Source organism: Balaenoptera borealis, assembly GCF_965194805.1.
Source record: "Balaenoptera borealis genome assembly, chromosome: 11".
NCBI lineage: Eukaryota > Metazoa > Chordata > Mammalia > Artiodactyla > Balaenopteridae > Balaenoptera > Balaenoptera borealis.
Genome location: NC_138868.1, coordinates 72398015 through 72417226, shown reverse-complemented (window position 1 = coordinate 72417226; position 19212 = coordinate 72398015). Strand labels below are relative to the sequence as shown.

The 19212-nt window shown below is 44.4% G+C and overlaps 1 protein-coding gene across 4 annotated transcripts in view; it reads left to right on the top strand.

The window, feature by feature from the left end:
• The window catches only part of AMOTL1 (angiomotin like 1), a 108587-nt gene that overhangs the window by 38275 nt on the left and 51100 nt on the right, over positions 1–19212 (top strand). For all 4 annotated transcript variants that reach the window (XM_082339892.1, XM_082339894.1, XM_082339895.1 and 1 more), the window contains 2 exons: positions 527–1460; positions 16861–17152. In XM_082339892.1, coding sequence (XP_082196018.1) covers positions 527–1460; positions 16861–17152 — 1226 coding nt within the window. The remainder of the gene's footprint in view (positions 1–526; positions 1461–16860; positions 17153–19212) is intronic.

The window sequence follows — 19212 nt, the reverse complement described above, 5'->3', positions numbered from 1 at the left end:
GAAAGTTCTCCCTGGGAATGATTACTAATCAGAGCGGTAGGGAGGGCAGTGGACGGCGCGTTCGGAAAGTGGAGATGGCAAGTATCGATTGCTTTCTGAGGACGATTAGAAGGGGAGGAGAGATGCAGGGTGGCACTTAGAGGTTTATGTAGAGCCATGAAAAGATGGTTTCTTTTTGTTTGGTTCTGAGTTTTGCTTGTTTATTTTCTTTTTTTTTTAAGACGGAAAAGACTTGACCTGTTTATATGATGAAGAGAAGGGGTCGGTGGGGAGCTTAAAGGAAAGGGAGGGCTTGAAGGCCCGAGTAAGGTCTAGGAGGAAACAGTAGGCAAGGGAAGGGAGAGTAGTAGAGACACTTTGATTTGGAGAGATGCTTCCATGAGAAACTGTAGGGTAAATGGGAGTGACAGTGTATTGGAAACCTTTAAATGCCTCTGTCATTAGAAAGTTCGTTATTCACCATGTACGTCCAGACCTATATCTGCGTGGAACAGCCTGACATCTTTTTCCCATGTTTACCTTCTAGTTGAGGATCCTCTTTGTAACTTCCACCCGCCGAACTTCCCGAGGATCTCAGAGGTGGAAATGAGAGGTTCCGAGGATGCGGCAGCTGGAACAGTGTTACAGCGGCTGATCCAGGAGCAACTGCGCTATGGTACCCCGACCGAGAACATGAACTTGCTGGCCATTCAGCACCAGGCCACAGGGAGTGCAGGACCAGCCCACCCCACAAACAACTTTTCTTCCACGGAAAACCTCACTCAAGAAGACCCACAAATGGTCTACCAGTCGGCACGCCAGGAACCGCAGGGTCAGGAACACCAGGTGGACAACACGGTGATGGAGAAACAGGTGCGGTCCACGCAGCCTCAGCAGAACAGCGAGGAGCTGCCCACGTATGAGGAGGCCAAGGCGCAGTCCCAGTTCTTCCGGGGGCAGCAGCCGCCGCCACCGCAGCAGCAGCAGCAGCAGGGGGCCGTGGGTCACGGCTACTACATGGCCGGGGGCGCCAGTCAGAAGGCGCGGACTGAGGGCAGGCCCACGGTGAACCGCGCCAACAGCGGGCAGGCGCACAAGGACGAGGCGCTGAAGGAACTCAAGCAGGGCCACGTCCGCTCTCTCAGTGAGAGGATCATGCAGCTGTCGTTGGAGAGGAACGGGGCAAAGCAACACCTCCCTGGCCCAGGGACCGGAAAGGGGTTCAAGGCGGGCGGGGGGCCCTCCCCAGCCCAGCCTGCAGCTAAAGTGCTGGACCCCCGAGGTCCTCCACCCGAGTACCCCTTCAAGACCAAGCAAATGATGTCCCCGGTGGGCAAGACCCAGGAGCATGGACTTTTCTACAGTGACCAGCACCCGGGGATGCTCCACGAGATGGTCAAGCCTTACCCTGCTCCCCAGCCTGCGAGGACAGAAGTGGCCGTCCTGAGGTACCAGCCACCCCCAGAGTATGGGGTAACGAGGTGATTATCAAGCCTAGAAGTTTTTTTTTTTTTAATTAAAAAAAATTTTTTTTTATTGAAGTATAGTTGATGTATATTATATGTTATAGGTGTACGGTATAGTGAGTCACCATTTTTAAAGGTTATACTTCATTTATAGTTATTATAAAATATTGACTGTATTCCCCATGTTGTACAATATATCCTTGTAGCTTATTTTATACCTAATAGTGTGTACCTCTTAATCTCCTGCCCCTACATTTTCCCTCCCCCCTTCCCTCTCCTCACTGGTAACCACTAGTTTGTTCTTTATACCTGTGAGTCTGCTTCTTTTTTCTTGTATTCACTAGTTTGTTGTATTTTTTAGATTCTACATGTAAGTGATAACAGACAGTATTTGTCTTTCCCTGCCTGACTTACTTCACTTATTATGATAATCTCTAGGTCCATCCGTGTTGCTGCAAATGGCATTATTTCATTCTTGTTTTTTTTTTAATAAATTTATTTATTTATTTACTTATATTTATTTTTGACTGTATTGGGTTTTCGTTGCTGCACGTGGGCTTTCTCTAGTTGCGGCGAGCGGGGGCTACTCTTTGTTGCGGTGCACGGGCTTCTCATTGTGGTGGCTTCTCTCTTGTTGTGGAGCACGGGCTCTAGGTGCACGGGCTTCAGTAGTTGTGGCACGAGGGCTCAGTAGTTGTGGCTCATGGGCTTAGTTGCTCCGCGGCATGTGGGATCTTCCTGGACCAGGGCTCGAACCCGTGTCCCCTGCATTGGCAGGCAGATTCCCAACCACTGTGCCACCAGGGCAGCCCCTATTTCATTCTTCTTTTATGGCTGAGTAATATTCCATTGTATATATATGCCACATCTTTATCCATTGATCAGCTGATGGATACTTGTGTTGCTTCCATATCTTGGCAATTGTAAATAATGCTGCTGTGAACATTGGGGTGCGTGTATCTTTTCAAATTAGTTTTTTGTTTTTTTCGGATGTATACCCAGGAGTGGAATTGCTGGTTCCTATGGTAGTTCTATTTTTAGTTTTTTGAGAAACCTCCATACTGTTTTCCATAGTAAGCCTAGTGGTTTAATTCATGTTTTTAGCACTCATTATTTTCATGGCGTGTTAGGTTTTTATCGTCGTTTTTTTTCTTGTGCATAATATTTAATAAGCAGCATTTTGGCCAAAATATGCAGAGTGAAACAGAAAAGAGGGCAATTGGGTATTTTCTCCAAATGTAACAGAAGGCAGTTGGGGATTTATGAGTTTAGGGGAGGAGCCTCCATTGCTGGCCGTCCTTGGGAGCTCAGCCCAGTGGCCTGGCAGAGCTGCAATTTTCCTGGCTGGCTCTGTGGAGCGTGTCCAAACTCCTGGAACATATTATTACCATGGGGTTTTATAGAGTCTTTCTTCATTGTAGATTTTAAAGGAAAATGTAGTCTGAATTCTAGAACAGAGGAGTTAAAGGGACCATAGAAATCATATAGCCCCACCCCCGTATTCAACAGATGAGAAACTAAATTCCCACAGTACTCGACTCTGAGGCAGCTGGAGCAAGGCTCAAGTATCCTGACTGTCAAAACCTGATTCCTCCATTGCCTTAATTCCTCCTACATCTGATTGATGGATTCAACAACACTTACCAAGTGTGTACTCTGTGCAACTCTGTACTTGGTCCAGAGATAAAGATATGGTTCCTACCCTCAAGGTCCTCCCAGCATCGTCTTGGGGGAAACCAGCATCTTAACAGATCCTCGTGGTGCAGTGTGCTGTTTTAGGATAGAAATATGCAGAGAGCATTAGGGCACCAGAGAGGGTAGTGTGACTCACAGCTGTAGGGCTTAGGGAGAGCTTCACAGAGGAGGTGACATTTGAGTTGGGTCTTGAAGGATAAATAAGAGTTGTGGGGTAGAGGTGAAGTAGCAGTAGGTACTATGCAGGGGAGATGCCATTTCTTCAGACAAAAAGCTTTGGAGGTTTTGTCTGGCATGAGCTGCAATAATGCAGAGCACTGGTGGGGTAAAAAGTAGCAGAAGATGTGTTTGGACAGGGAAGTTGAGACCAGTTGGTGAAGGTCTTTGAGTGCCATACTAAAGAGTTCAGAATTTACCCATAAACAATTAGGAGAACGAGTATTTTTCAGTAGATACTATGTTGATGTTTACTAGGCTGACTTCAATGGCAGTGAAGGATGAATTAGAGGAAGGGGATACTGGAGGCCAGGAGGGCCTCAGGGACCGGGTCAATTGTCCAGATAAAATTTGGTGAGGTTGGCCTAGGTTTGAGGCCATAGGTATAGGGGAGCCTTATATGCTAAGAGAAATAGAATTGACATCATTTAATGATTGATTAGCTGTGGACGTTGAGGAATAATAGGGCAGCTGGAAATAAGGCAATTGGAAAACAAACTCTCAGGAGGGAAACTGGGTCTGGAGATACACATTTGGGAATCGCCAGCATTTAGATGTTTCTGAGCTTGCTCTGCTCAGGGAGAGCGTGGAGCATGGGAAGAGAAGACAAGTGGCCACTGCTTATCATGGATATGTCTTCATTCTCACCAAAGGCTTTATTCATCTGTTTCTAAATCAAATGAGCTGAGATTTCCCCGTGCCACCCCAATGGCAGTGTGCAGGGCATACTTTGGCTGTACATCTTGCAAAAAGGGAGTGACTGGGCCTTGGCAGAGAGAGTGAGCTGGCTGATCGACCTGCCACTTACTTCCCAGCTGCTGACACGTTTCCCTGCATTCGGTGGGGGATGGCAGCTGTGAAGCACTATACCAACCTTTAGGCCCCTGACAGGCAGCAGAACTCAGTGGGCACAGTCGACCCCACTGGGGAATCAAGATGGGGCCTGGGAGGGCTCTTATTCTTACCCTTTTATGGTTCCTTAAGCCAGGGAGAAATCTAAACTTAAAAACTATCAGGTTTGAAGAAGAAAAATAAATCTTCAAATCTCTGATTTTTAGAACATTGATTTGTCAGAGTTAAATAACCCATGATGTTTATCCCAGAATCATATCAGAGTTTGGTTTGTGGTAGCTCACATTTGTTTAAGTCAGCCTCTAGAGGCTGATAGAAAGTGAAAATATCCCCAGACGAAGTCTCCTTCCGTCTGCTTGGCTTTATTCTTTGTTAAATGGCCATGCATAAAGTGGATCATTTTGCTTTTTGTCATTTGGCAGTAGATGTGCTGTGAGTGGGAGACACGGTAAGGGGAGGAGGGAAGCTCTTCCTAGAGGGCTACCCAGTTATTGGTGGGCGGTGTCATTTGTCTCAAAGTTATGACATCAAAAAGAAGAAGAAATGTATGAAAGATTTGACCTGACTGCCAGGCTTGACAGCTGGGTCCACATGACACATCAAAATGTCCCAGAAGACGTAACAGACAGGCCATTGAGGCTGGGCCGCAGAGCTACAAGGCGCCTTTGTGAGCCTGGCCACGCCTAGCCAGCATGACTCCAGCAGTGCAGCCTTTGGCAGACAGGGTAAACAGAGTTGCGTCCACACCAGCCCTGCTTCAGACATCTTCAATGTGGCCTGAGCTCCAAGGGTTGGATCTGAAGTTCAGCAGTGTGTGATGTTCAAGTTATCTTTGACCCACGAGAAGAGCAGGGCTCCTTTTAATTTCACTGACACATTCCCTTATGCTTAACGGGTTATCAGTTTGTCATTAATAGTGATGGTTTGGGAAGCTGCAGGCTGTCGGGTCAATACATCATAGACTCCTCTGAGTCAGAGAGGCCTCTGACTGAGATTACTGGGTGTACGTCCGGGCCGCGTGCTGCAAAAATGGCCTCAGTATGTTGTGAATGTTCAGTGTTCTGATCCAACCCATCGGGCTGTCGAGACTTCAGTTCTTTTTGCCTAGAGGTGGAAAGGTCCAAAGAGCATAGAGCTTAAGATAAGATGAGGAAGAACTTGGAGTTCTTTTGCCTTCATTACTGAGTCACCATAGCTTACAAATTCTCTCACCTGCTCTGATCTGCTAACGATGGGAGATGTGGTGGGTTATGGGCTCCTTTTGTGGGAAACCCCATGGAGAGACCACCAGTCAAGGTGTGCTTGACTTGCACACCTTGGCCTTCTTCGTGAGTGTGCTAGTGAGGCTGGGGAGATGGAGGGACTAGGGCGACCTGGCCCTACTGAGGTGGCTGGTGGGGACCTCCAGGGACCATGAACGGCCATGGATAGAGACGACTCTGGTTTTGTTCCTGCCCCATCTTCCGTTTCCTTCAACCTGAAAGTGGAAATGGATATAAATAAGGACAAGGTGAGAATTGGACAGGTTGTTCTATGGATAATTAGGCTTTTAAAAAAATAAATAAAAGGAAGAATTTTGATTTTAACTCTGACACATTTTGTGGAAACAGAGCACTTCTAAGAGTTGTGACTTGGCTTACGCAGTCTGTACCGTTAATGGAAGTGAATGCACGAATGAATACCAGTGGATGATCTGATTTTCATCAAAGCAGTTTGGAGCACATTTGTCAAATGTATGTTTGTTTTCCAAAGAAGTCTGTCCATATTTCCAAAAGTGGAAACTAAAGATGCTAAAAAATTAAAGTATCCTACTTCCTTAATACAACCACTGTTAACATTTTTCCTGTACAAATTAACTTTTTCACATGTTGTAATCATAGATTATATTCCATTTAGTATCTTAGCTCTTTTTAGATAGTATTGTATTACAAGTCTTTTTCTACAATGTTTGTTTTCGTAACCATCCTTTCTATCGCTGCATAATATTTCATAAATTATATCATTTACATCTTTTTCTCTATAAATAGTATAGAGACCATCATCATGCACATCTCATTTTCCATATTTTGGTTTACTTCTTTAGGCATCATTATTTAGAAATGAAATTATTGGGTACATTTTAGTTAAATATTTAATGACTTCTGATACCAGATAACTTTATGAAAACATTATAGTGCCTGTTTCACTGCCCTATGACCAACATTAGTCATTATAATTACAAAAACATTGCTAATGTAATAGGCAAATTGTGTTAATTTTTAATTTTCATTTGCAATTATTAGCTTGGTTAATTTGGGTGGGGGGCGTGTATTTGACTAGTTAGATTGATTTGATTTTGAAAATTGGCCCTCGGTATTTTCGTGTTCATATGATCCGTATACTTTCATGGCTTCAGAAGAAACTAAAATCTGTTTTCTCTAATACTTGCTCTGATTTTCCAGTTTCTGGAACTCCATCTCCACCCTTCTCAGGTAACAATGGAACAGAGGGGGTGGTAGCACAGGCTTCTGAGTGCCTGCGGTCTGCCAGGCACGGTGTGGGTCATCCCCCCCCATCTTCACAACAGTTCTCAGGGATGGATACTCGGAATATCCCCATGTTATGATATGGGGGTTTATGATCTGATAAAAACTTAGGCTGAGAGAGTAAAGTAACTTCGTCACGGGCACCAGATTGGAAGTGCGGGAGCCGGGGTGCAGCCCTGGACCTCTCTGCCCCACAGTGCCTCTCCCATGAGTGTAAACACTCAACCACTGCCAAAGATTTCCGGTTTTATTTGGCGTCACTTAGCCGGTGAATTTCTAATCAGATTTATATGTCACACCTGATGTCCAGCCTGTGTTCTGCCCCCCTGTTTTTTTCAGGAGGACCAGGATCCCCTTTCTTTCCAGATACCTCGGAAGACTTAGGAACACACTGAACCTTGCTGACAGCTGTAGGTTGTGAGCTTCGGCTGTCTTTGCTTTCATTTGGAGGTCGGGGACTTTGAAGCAGTATACCAGCAGTATATGGAGTTGTTTGCTTTAGCCTGTGTTTAGCAGAATGTTTCCGTTATGGAAGATGATAAGTTACTCTTTTAGTGATTTTTATGAAAAAGACTAAAAATGACTTCTGTCAATGAAAGGCACTCTCTTTCTGCCCGTCCATTACCTTTTCTGCCCTTTATCTTGGCTGAATCTTGCCTTTCAGCATATGGGGTTTGATTTACTAGCTTCCCAGAAGCAGAGGGCAGAGTGATAACTGTTTATTGATAGTTTATTCATCTATGAATGTATTCATTTGTTTCTTGGTGTGTAGATAGATACTATAAAAGCAAGGAGTGGTGGCGTTTGACCCAGCCCTTCTGTCCTGGGCTGATACGAGCATCTTCTTACAAGATGACGTCAGAGCCAGCGGTGCCGTGGATTCCCTTCCACAGAGCACATTTGCTCCTTCTCTTCACAAGCCAGCATCACCACCACCATCCTTCCCATCAGTGCAAGGGGCTCGCGGTTTCCTGCACTAATGGAGGGACCCTATAGTGTGACTGGTCCCCCAAATCGCTCATGTTTTCCTTTAAAAAATGCCCTGTACATTTTCCCCTAGATAAACCTCCTGGTGTGGTTTTATTTAGCATAGCGTCAAAGTTCCTGACGCGCTCTCTGGGAACATGTCAAAAGACAGTGCAGGGAGGAGGGAGGGAGCAAAGAGGACACAGCCCTGGGGCACATGTGGCGAATTAAAGAGAGAGAGAAAGCCTCTCCCCAAGAACCCACATCGATCCAACAGCGCAGCCAGAATGCAGTTTACAATGTGAACAAGCATAAAGATACGGTCTAAAGAACAGGTCTTACTCTGGGTGGGCATGAGGTCTGGAACGTGCTGTAGTACAAGAAAGAATGTTGGATGGTCCCGTCTTACTCTGAGTTGGAAACGGCTGGAGGACTAAGGAGGATTTTTGGAGTAAGTGTGTTTCCAAAGTGCTGATTTGCAGTTTAGACAGTTATGAAAATGAATTGCTCTGTGGCATCAAAATGTGAGCTAGACCCAAGGCTATTGGATTAACAACTATGCGTTGCTCTTAAGAAAAGTGAGGCCAGGGAGTGTTATTTAAATTCCACCAGCTAAACATGTGTTTTGAATACCAGCGTTAAAGCTTAGGAGTTTGTACAATTTTTAAGCTGAATTATGGCTGGATGAGCCAAATAAAATGCCCTCTTTATTGTGAGAAGCAACTCTGCAGTGTGGGAATTTCAAAAGGCTAGGGTCAAGTTCAGGTTACTTTCTCAGGAAATCTAACACAGTTCCAGCAGCAATGCATTAAATGAGTGGCTTCTCCAAACAAGAGGATTATCCATACGCATCCTGCATAGCAATAATTTTGATATTAGCTTACCCAAGACCCTAGTCTCAATTTGAACATTTATGGGTCTCGTGTCTGCACCACCAAAGGGATCCAGGTGGGAAGGCTGTGGGTTTGGGAAAAGAAGATTTGAGGGGTTTTGAGTCCTGGCTCTCCCACTTTGTAGCAAATTGAATAAGTTCTCAGAGCCTCAGTTTCCTTATCTGCAACTTGTTACAGCTGATTTTTCCTAAAACTAACTGATTTTCTTCCTTACATAAATGAAACATGTTCATTGTAGAAAATCTAGAAATATAGGTAACTCCCACTTCCTCCACTCCCTAAAAAAAAAAGAAGGAAAATAGAAATTGCCTGCAGTCCCATTATCTACCCGTAACCATTGTTAAATACTCCGTTCACTGTTGCTTTGGGGGTTAGACAATTATAAGAAAATACTCTAAGTTGGAAATCTCTAGATAAATAAGAGGTATTTTTATTGAGTGAGAAGTCTTAAAATTTGAACCTCTTCACAGCCAAGAAGCCCTTTGTTATTTTCATCTCATTTTAAAATTCTTTTATTTTATTTTGTTTACTTTCTCTGATTATTAGAATAACAGTGCTGTTTTTTTGGCTTATCTTTATTTTCTAATTTTTCTCATTTTTTGGCTTATCTTCATTTTCTAATTTTTCTCTATTTTCTAATTTTTCTATAACATATATTACTTAGTGAAATTTTTTTTGAATAGCCATCCGTGTTCATTGTAGAAATTGTATAAAGAACAGAAAAATATGAAGAGTGAAAAAAAATCCCTAATTTCATCACCTAGAGATAGTCATTCTGACCTTTTGTCATAGTTCCTTCTAGTCGTTTTTCTATATATTATTTTTTACTCAGGTGAAATCCTAATATGTATCATATCTTGAGAATTTTAAAGAATCTTTGCTTAGAGGCTCAGTAAACATTCATTGAACTGAACTGTTAATGTTGATAAATGGAAAAAAGTTGTTTTGATTTTACTTCTCTACTAAGAAGTTTGCTTTGGGAAATGTATTTAGCTGTTTGCATTTTCTCTTTTGAATTACTTGATCATATCCTTCATCTGTTTATCCATTGATGTTTCTTTTCCTGTTGTGTTTTGGACAGTTTTTGTCAGTCACACAAGCCATATTTATTAAGTATTAGCATGATGGCCTAATTGTAGATAAATATATAGCTTAATATATTGAATATAGCTTGCTGATCACCATTGATGCTTGGGGATCTGGGGACAGTAGAGTGGGGACTGCTGGTCTGTTTGCATGAATTGTTCTGTTGCTCACTGTTTTCTGGAATTGTCTCCAAAATGAGGCCTTTTGGTGTACAGGCAATGCGGGCTAGAGCAGTGCTGAACAATAGAAATATAATGTGAGGAGGGGAAGGAGGGGTGGGATAAATTGGGAGATTGGGATTGACACATACACACTACTATATATAAGATTGATAACCAATAAGGACCTACTGTGTAGCACAGGGAACTCTCCTCAATACTCTGTAATGACCTATATGGGAAAAGAATCTAAAAGAATCAGTGTATAACTGATTCACTTTGCTGTCCAGCAGAAACGAACACAACACTGTAAATCAAGTACACACCAATAAAAATTAAAAAAAAAAAATGGCTAAATTAAAAAAAAAATAAAGACATTGACATCCTTAAAAAAAAAGAAGTATAATCTGGGTCACATATCTAATTAAAATTTTTCTTGTGGCCATATTTTTAAAAAGTTAAAAGAAACAGGTGAAATTAATTTAAAAACATGTTTTAGATAACCCATTTTTAAAGATTGAAGTATAGTTGATTTACAATGTTGTGTTAGATTCTGCTGTACAGCAAAGTGATTCAGTTATACATACATATATACATTCTTTAAAAATATTTTTTTCTATTATGGTTTATCACAGGATATTGAATATAGTTCCCTGTGCTATACAGTAGGACCTTGTTGCTTACCTACTTTATATATAGTAGTTTGTATCTGCTAATTCCAAACTCCTAATTTATCCCTCCCTGCCTTCTGCTTTGGTAACCATAAGTTTGTTTTCTATGTCTGTGAGTCTATTTCTGTTTTGTCAATAAGTTCATTTGTATCATTTTTTAAGATTCCAGTTATAAGTGATATCATATGATATTTGTCTTTGACTTACTTCACTTAGTATGATAATCTCTAGGTCCATCCATATTGCTGCAAATGGCATTATTTCTTTCTTTTTTATGGCTGAGTAATATTCCATTGTGCATATATACCACATCTTCTTTATCCATTCATCTGTCAGTGGACACTTAGGTTGCTTCCATATTTTGGCTCTTGTAAATAGTGCTGCTATGAACATTGGCGTGCATGTGTCTTTTCCAAATATATGCCCAGGAGTAGAGTTGCTGGATCATATGGTAACTCTAGTTGTAGTTTTTTAAGGAACCTCCATACAGTTAGTTAATCCATTTAAAAACGTATTTTTAGATACATGGTTTAGTTAACCCATTATATGCAAAATATTATGATTTCAACAGGTAATCAACATAAAAAACTATTAATGAGATGTTTTACATTTTTTGTACTGTCCTCAAATTTTGATGTGCCTTTTATACTTCCTGCACATCTCAGTTCAGATGAGTCACATTTCAGGTGTTCAGTAACCACATGTGGTTTGTGGCTACTATTTTGGACAGCACAGGTCTAGAAGAAAGTGAGAATCTGTGTTCAAGAGAGAGTGTCCTGACGTGTACAGGCGTCACCTTTATACTCTTGTTCTGCATCGCATTGCAAGAAAACAGTTCAGAAATGGAAGATTCTATGGTGCTAGCATTTGCTTTTATTCCTTGTTGAAGCTTTAGTGTTAGGGACTGGGATTCTCAACACATAGTGTTTGAAGAGGAAGCGACACCCAAGGGTGCATTTGTCCCTTGCCTTTCTCCTAACACCCGTTAGCAGTGTGTGATAATAGCAGAGGCTAGCAGTTATTAAGTATCAATAGTTTCCTAATGATAGACACTATGTGCAGTGCTTTATATGCATTATCTCATTTAATTCTCACAACAACTCGAGGTAGATACTGTTACTATCACCATTTAAAGGTGACGAAGATGTTAAAAACTTGCCCATGGTTACTTGGCTAGAAAGAAGCAGAAGCAGGGAAAAGAGACCCCATATTAAGGAACAGTGCTCTCCTGTACCAACATGGGGCAAAAGCCCTGGTGTGGTGGAAGTATGCGGGTTCCAACCCCCAGTTCATAGCCCATTGTTTTGCTTTATAAAGACTGAGATCTCTGGTTTGTGATCCTCTGAGCCTTAGTTTGCATACTTTAAAAATAGAATAATAATATATGGTGTGAGAATAATAATATATGGTGTGAGAGCAGGGAATGCCCAAGCTTGTGAGAATGAAATGACAGTGGATGTAAAGTGCTATTCATGGCACATTTAGTACAGGTATAATGTAAACACATACATTTAAACAAGCTTATTTATGAAGGCTTATTGTATGCAGAGAGAAGCAAATGGACTGTTGATTAGCTGTCTCCAATGACCTTGTTTCCCCAGTCCAAATAACCTTGTCACTCCAGTTTTGAGCTGCATTTTGTGACTGCTCAGTACACGAGAACGGCAGTGACGTGGAGCTATGTTATTATATTGGCAATGTCTTGATTGGAGATTCTACCTATATTATCCAGAACAAATCTAAATACCAGAGGTCTCTTCCTTAATAAAACAATGTTGAAGGTTGAGTCAGTCTTTGAAAGTGCATCAAGCATATGTGGTCTCCTAACTTTCCCTTGGGTTCAGGGGCCAAATCAATTGACAAAAATGTACTGGGTACCAACTCAGTATAAGTCATGATTTTCTACCCTCAAAAAAAAAATGCATGCTAATAATTAGGGAGAATAATACACACATGCATAAAAAATTAAATAGTATTGTATTTAAAAATTCAAGAGAAGGTAGGTTGTCAGGTGTGTGATTCAGGCAAGGTTGTAAGTTTGGAAGCAAGAAGCGGGTGTAGATTCTGGGGTCAGGCTATGCCTGGCATGGTCCAAGTCACTGACGATGGAAGACCAGCCTGCATGACTTCCCAGTATGACCCCCTATTTTGTCTCTTAGATGTGGCTCTTTAAATGCTCCTTGATTCTTGTTTCTAATATATCACTGTGGGCTTGGGGCAAAGAGGCTTTTTCAGCCCTGCTCAGACGTATTCAAATAACTGGTCAGTTCAGTGGCATGTGGGAAGAGGTCACTTTCTGTGGTGTCCCAAAGCTCATTTGGTTCCTTGAGAAAGGAGCAGGACCTGTTGGTGGTCCTGCCTTGGTCTGTGTGAGGATTAAGCAAGGTGATGAAATGTGCTGCCTGGCAGATGGTATAGACCCTCAATAAATGTGAGTTGAATGCTCTCTGTAGAAGGGACGTTGACCTATGAAAGATAGTAATGTTGAAGGTAAGTAACAGTCCAAGAGAACAACTCAGGGGCAGGTTTCTAGGCTTCATGCTTCGCCCGAGGTGGCTCAAGCCTACGAAAAGCTCTGATGCTGTTGTTAGGACGTGAGCCATGGATGTGGTGGTCGTTCAGACTGAGCCACAGGAACGCGCGAGCAGAGGACAAAGGGCGGCTGCCTTCCCTCTCTGCTTTCACCTGGTCTGTTCAGGGAAAGAGTGAACTACAAGGACTCTGAAATTGAAAAGCCTGGGCTTTGATCTCCTTTGTGTTTCTATTATCTCTGTTCCATTTTGCAGGTTACTTACCATCCTGTGCCTTGTGTTCTCATCTAGATACAGAGACTTGACAATGATGCCTGTTTTATAAGGCAGTTATAAAGGTCAGAATGAGATGATGCATGTAGTGGTGCATACCACAGTGACCGGTATGTAAAAAGTGCCCAGTAAATGTTAACCATAACAGAAAAAAATTATTGGACTGCTCATGAAAGCCACACTCAGGGCTAGGCTCTGGGATACAGATGATAATAATTACAATAATGGTGATAATAGCTAACATTTGTCCACTGCTTAATTTGTGCCTGGCTTTATACATATTAACTCCTAAAGTCCTTTAACAATAAGCCAAGTGGTGGATGGTCCCAGGAGACACATGATGTCAAGTAACCTAGCTCTCTGCCTTCACTTTCTAACAGGGAGCGTAGGCTCCCAAATAGACGATTGTGGCATCGAATTCTATTCACAAGTAGTTTCTCAACAAATGTTGGTTCCCATCTCCTCTTTTTCCCTTTTCTCTGTGTCCCTGTTATGAGGAAGGGTTTATCCTGACGGTGGCCGATCAGTAGCGTTATCTTTGGAAGCTGGGGATAGCTTGTTTCATAGCACTGGTATGATCGTGACATTTTCCTGCCCTCCCCCACCATTCTTTCCTCTTCATTTACCCTCAGCCAGATTTGCCTTGTACAGACCTTTGAGCCTACCAGCCCCAGCTGGCTGAGTAGCGAAGCCACGGAACAGAGGTTTGCTCTCCCGGCTGCACGTCGTCCATTGTAATACGGTGCTTCTTGAATGTGTAACCGAGTTATTTTGTGAGGCCGGTGTTCTCTATTTAATAGAAGACTTCCCATTTTGAAAAACCCATTCTTTCTGTCTCCAAGCTTGGCAGACACCCTTTTCCTGCATTGCCACTCAGGTAACTCGTCACTGTCATGGATGGCTTAGGCTGGCATTATGAAAAAACCTCCCTTTTTGTTACATAAAGGAAAAGGATGACCGAGAAGATAAGCCCATCACTGACTGTGAGTTCCAAATCCCAGAACCCAATAAATATTAAAAGGTAGAAGCCCCAGCCTGAAGCTGCCTGGGTCAAAGGCAAGCCCGGATGCCTCATCTGTGCCCACTTCAGCTCCAAGGAGACGCGCCACGCTTGTCGTTTGCGTTGGATGAAGTGAGAAGGGAGAGCCGAGGAGGTAGGGATGGGTGTCTGCCTTTGAATTGAGGCAGTGTAATTTGTGACATTTTGTCTCTTGCCAAGGTAACCTCTTTCCATGAAAATTGCACCGTAGTACTTAGCCAGCCTGCGGGAATGCACGTACTCACTAAGGATCTATGGTTTTCTGGGTCCACGACTGATAGGAGTTCCTGTGATCTGGGGTGAACGTTGGGCGTTGTGAAGAGCAGCCTGGGGCATCTCACTCTCGCTATGGAGGTGGACTTTGTACACACAGACTTCCTCATACACACGGGGCGACACATATTCACATACACTTCAGTGTGGAAGGGGCACAAATTCATCAGAATGCAGAAATGGTTTATTTCAGAATGGCCAGATAGTTAAGTATTCAATAATAGGTGCGGAGAGGGAGGGAGGAGGGAGGGTTTACACTTCCCCATCGACAGCACTCCTTTCTGAAATCTGAGACACTTAAGGAATAAAGAACCACACTGAGCTCTATGGTTCTCTACCTTGACTTGGGGAACTTAGATCCCAGCTATTTTAACATGAGATGGATGGGGCGCCTAGATCGAAGGCATAAGGAAATCTAGTTGGGAACTATCTCCTAAGCCCCGGTGGAGTGCTCTGACGTTGGTTACCAGAGCAGAGCTTGTGGTTAGTCACTCTGGTGGGATCTGCTGGGTTCCTTTTGAGGTCATCTTTAGGAGTAACTGCATCTCCGTGTAGGGAGGGCTAAGGTGGCCGTTGTCAACTTTTCTGCTAGAGTTTGACATTTAGCTGCCAGGAGTCAGCATTCAGAGGATACTTAAAATGCCCTAAGAGATACTTACAAAATGAGAGATATGGAGGCTGACAGGGTCCAAAAACATTCCAGCGAATATACTCAAAAGGAAATATAAGGCCAGATGAGCTCTCGAGAAAAAGTGGGGTAGCTCTGAGAGTTTTGGCCACAGATGGCCACAAGTAATGTGAAGTGGCACAGGAAACTGTTACTGAGTAGAAGGATCTCAACCCCTTGATAGAGAAAGTTGATGATTTGGGGGTTGCTGATAATTCGTAGCAACCCAGTTCCCAGACTGAGACCTAAAGGTTGAAGGGGACAGCAAGAAAACCGAGTCTTTTCCCAAGTCTGCAGAAGAGCGACAGCCGTGGTTGGAAAACTAGAGGCCAAGACTGTCTTTGCTGTTTACACCTATAGAAGTTGTTGTTAGGAGCCCTTGGCTTAGGCTGAAAGAAAATACAATGATTCTTATGAAACAGGTTAACAGAATCATGAGGAGGGGATCGTTAGGGAGGGGCGACAGGAGGTGGAAATTCAAGTAAAGGAGCTAATACCCAGAATTTGAACCATCAAGGGACACCTCTGTGTGTTCTTTTTAACCTGGTTAAAATCAGACTTTTGATTCTCAGACCTCCTTATCTCAGCAAATCAGAACATGCAAAGTTTGTTCCTTCCCTAAGACTTTCCCATTTCATTAAATGGTACCCCTGTCCATTTGTGTGGACTCCAGAATCTAGGAGTAATTTAAAATTTTTTCTCACTTTGTCTCTCCCCATACGTAATATAAATAAAACATACCCCAGATCCATGTACTATTTCTTTTCTGCTGCTACCCTCTGAGGCTTCGTCAGGTCTCACCTTGACCACACCCAGGCCTCCTCACTGGGCACCTTTGGTCCATCCTTGCCAACGTACATCCCATCTACACGCCACTCAGAGTGGAAGCAGCTCCCCCACTGGCCCCCCTTCACACTCTAAGGGAAGGGCTGGCCTTGGCTCGCAAAGACCCTGGCCCATCCCGCTGGCCTTATCTTGTGCTGCTTTTGCTGGCTGTGCTCTGTATCGACTTGCTTTCTTCCAGTGGATCTTCTCCTCTAAGTCCTGCCTTAAGCCCCACTCGCAGGCGATTCCTCTACCTGGAACACTCTTCCCACTTCTCTACCTGCCCCCAACCACTTTTTCCTCCTTGTCTGTCAACAGACTTCAACTCAAGCGTCCACCCCTGACCTCTCGGTATGACCTAGCCGCTCAGTCATTCCCTGTCCCTGTCACCCTGATTCTTTGGAGAGGGCTCATTACTTTTCAATCCCTGGCTTTGTGTGTTTATCGTGTGATGGTGTGTGCCTGTCTCTCTCCCCGAGAACCTAAGCTTCATGAGAGCAGGGACCTTGTCTGTCTGCTCCACTCTTTCCTCAGTGACCAGAGCAGTGCCGATTCCGATGGGGAAGAGCACATTAAGTATCTGTGGGATGGAGGGTTGAAGCTGCTTCACTCAGCCTAGCTTGGACCGTGCGTCAGTGATGACCCCTGGCAGTAGAAACCATCCATAGTGCCCGTGTGGTTGGGCTTCCCTCCTCTCCCCACCACGGCCCTGGGGTCTGACTGCTGGTCTTCTGTTCCCTTGCAGCCGCCCCTGCCAGCTTCCTTTCCCATCAACGGTGCAGCAGCACAGCCCGATGTCCTCCCAGAACTCCTCCGTCAGCGGGCCGCTGCACTCGGTGTCCCTGCCACCTCCACCTCCGATGACCCTGGCAGCCTCGCAGCCCACGCCAGCCCCCTCCCCCAGCCAGCAGCTTGGTCCGGATGCATTTGCGATCGTGGAGCGAGCCCAGCAGATGGTGGAGATCCTAACCGAGGAGAACCGGGTGCTGCACCAGGAACTTCAGGGTTACTACGACAACACCGACAAGCTCCACAAGGTACCGGACTTCCCCAGGGGAGGAGAGGGAGAAAGTTCTCTGGAAGGGGAACACAATTCCTTACCTGCCCGTGGGGGGTTGATTCCCTGACTCACTGGCCAAAGTTTAACCAGACCCCTTTTTATGCCAGGCGCCGTGCAAGGCTTTAGGGAGACAACAATAAATATGCCACGGTGCCTGCCGTGGAGGAGCTTATAGTCCAAAAGGGGCAGAGTTGCCTAAGTTAAACCTGCAGTGGGACGTCAAGAGGCTGCAGGGGGGGCAGCAGAGGTGCCCCTGGACCTGAGACTCAGAGGCTGAGTAGCATTTGATGGACAGTGTGGAAAAGGGGACACCGAGAGTAACACAAAGCAGTGAGTTGAGAGAGACAGGTTTTTCCTCTAAATCTGGGATCTCAGGCAGGAACCTTGTGACTGCCATGTTGGTTTCATTAGCTGGTTTCTGCAAAAAGCAGTGATGTCTCAGCACTGAGGGCAGAGTACAGGTTACCCTGTGCTCTCCTTATGCTTATGACTTAACAGGTGGGGAGATGCTGCGTAATTCCAGCCTGTGACATTGTCGTGGGAATATTAGGATGTACGGCAGCCTTCATTCTTAGGGCCTTACGCTGAAAGCCAAAGTCAGCAGGAAGACATCCAGCGAGAGTGAAATCACGGGCAGTGATTTCATGATGACCCACATGCCAGCACCTGAAATGCTGCAGGTAGAAAGGAAGAGGTGAGGGGCAAAAGTCATAGGATCTTTTTTTTAAGCAATGTTTTTTTAAATTTTTATTTATTTATTTATTTTTAACATCTTCATTGGGGTATAATTGCTTTACAATGTTGTGTTAGTTTCTGCTATATAACAAAGTGAATCAGCTATACATATACATATATCCCCTCCCTCTTGCGTCTCCCTCCCACCCTCCCTATCCCACCCAGTCACAGGATCTTTTCGGGCTGCAGAGCCCCAGGGCACTCGAGTTTCCTTTCTGGAGGCAACGAGGCATGTGTGGTAGAAGGCATCTCCTAAGAGTCTGGGTGCCTGCTCTGTCCTGGGCTGTCAGGGGCTTTTGTGAAGAGAAAGGGTGAGAATGTAAACTCACCTGGCTACAGAAGCATTGCCACTTGGTTCTGTGTAACAGGACATGCTCGTGGCTGGCCCGTGGTGTTCACTGTGCAGTGTTGATCTCTCAGTTAAGCCTGGCCTTTCTGCTGGTCCGGGGGTCAGAACAGTCAGCCCCTGTGATTCCCTGAGGGCTGGCAGCAGTCGGCTGGGAGCAGTGGGTGGAATGATGCAAACATTCACAGACAGGACCTGCCCCAGCTCATTTGTGCAGAGCTTCCACCGAGAGGGTCTGGAGCTCCCTGGAGTCAAGACCAGGCTTGGCCCGGAGAAGTCTGGCTGCCTTTATTGGAGGGGGACAAATGAGGGCCGGGAACCAGTGGGCTGCTAAGGATGGCGGCCTCACTCCCAGCCTCAGTCGTACCCTTAGAAGTTGGGAAACACGTGCTGGCTCCTGGTCTTGGCTGGAAGTCACTGCTTAGGCCCGGGCTTGCCTCTGATGCTTCCTGGGGTAGCTTCTTTCCTGGTACAGTCTGAAAATTGGGAAGGGCCAACTCAGCATTTCCTGGGAAATCAGTCATTTTTTTCTTCTCCCTGGTGAAGCCCTATTGGCAGACGCTTTCAGGAGCCGTGCAGACTCACCTGAGGGCAGAGTGTGGTTCTCTGTCTTTTCCATGGATATTTTTTGAACAGTTGCAAGGAGGATGCATAAATTGGGAGGTCTTGTGATTCTCTGTTGACTTTTTATTAAGATACACTTTTTTATTGACCTGTAACATACATCTTTTTTTTTTTTTTTTTTTTTTTTTGGCCGCGCGTCATGGGGGATCTTAGTTCCCCGACTAGGGTTCGAACCTGCACCCCCGGCATTGGATGCATGACATCTTAACCACTGGACCGCCAGGGAAGTCCCCTATACATCTATTTCTTGATGTTGATGCCCATTTCTATTTTGAAAACCAAAATCAGCCTCACAGTGACTCATTTTCCCTGCACAGGGGATGACTTTTTTT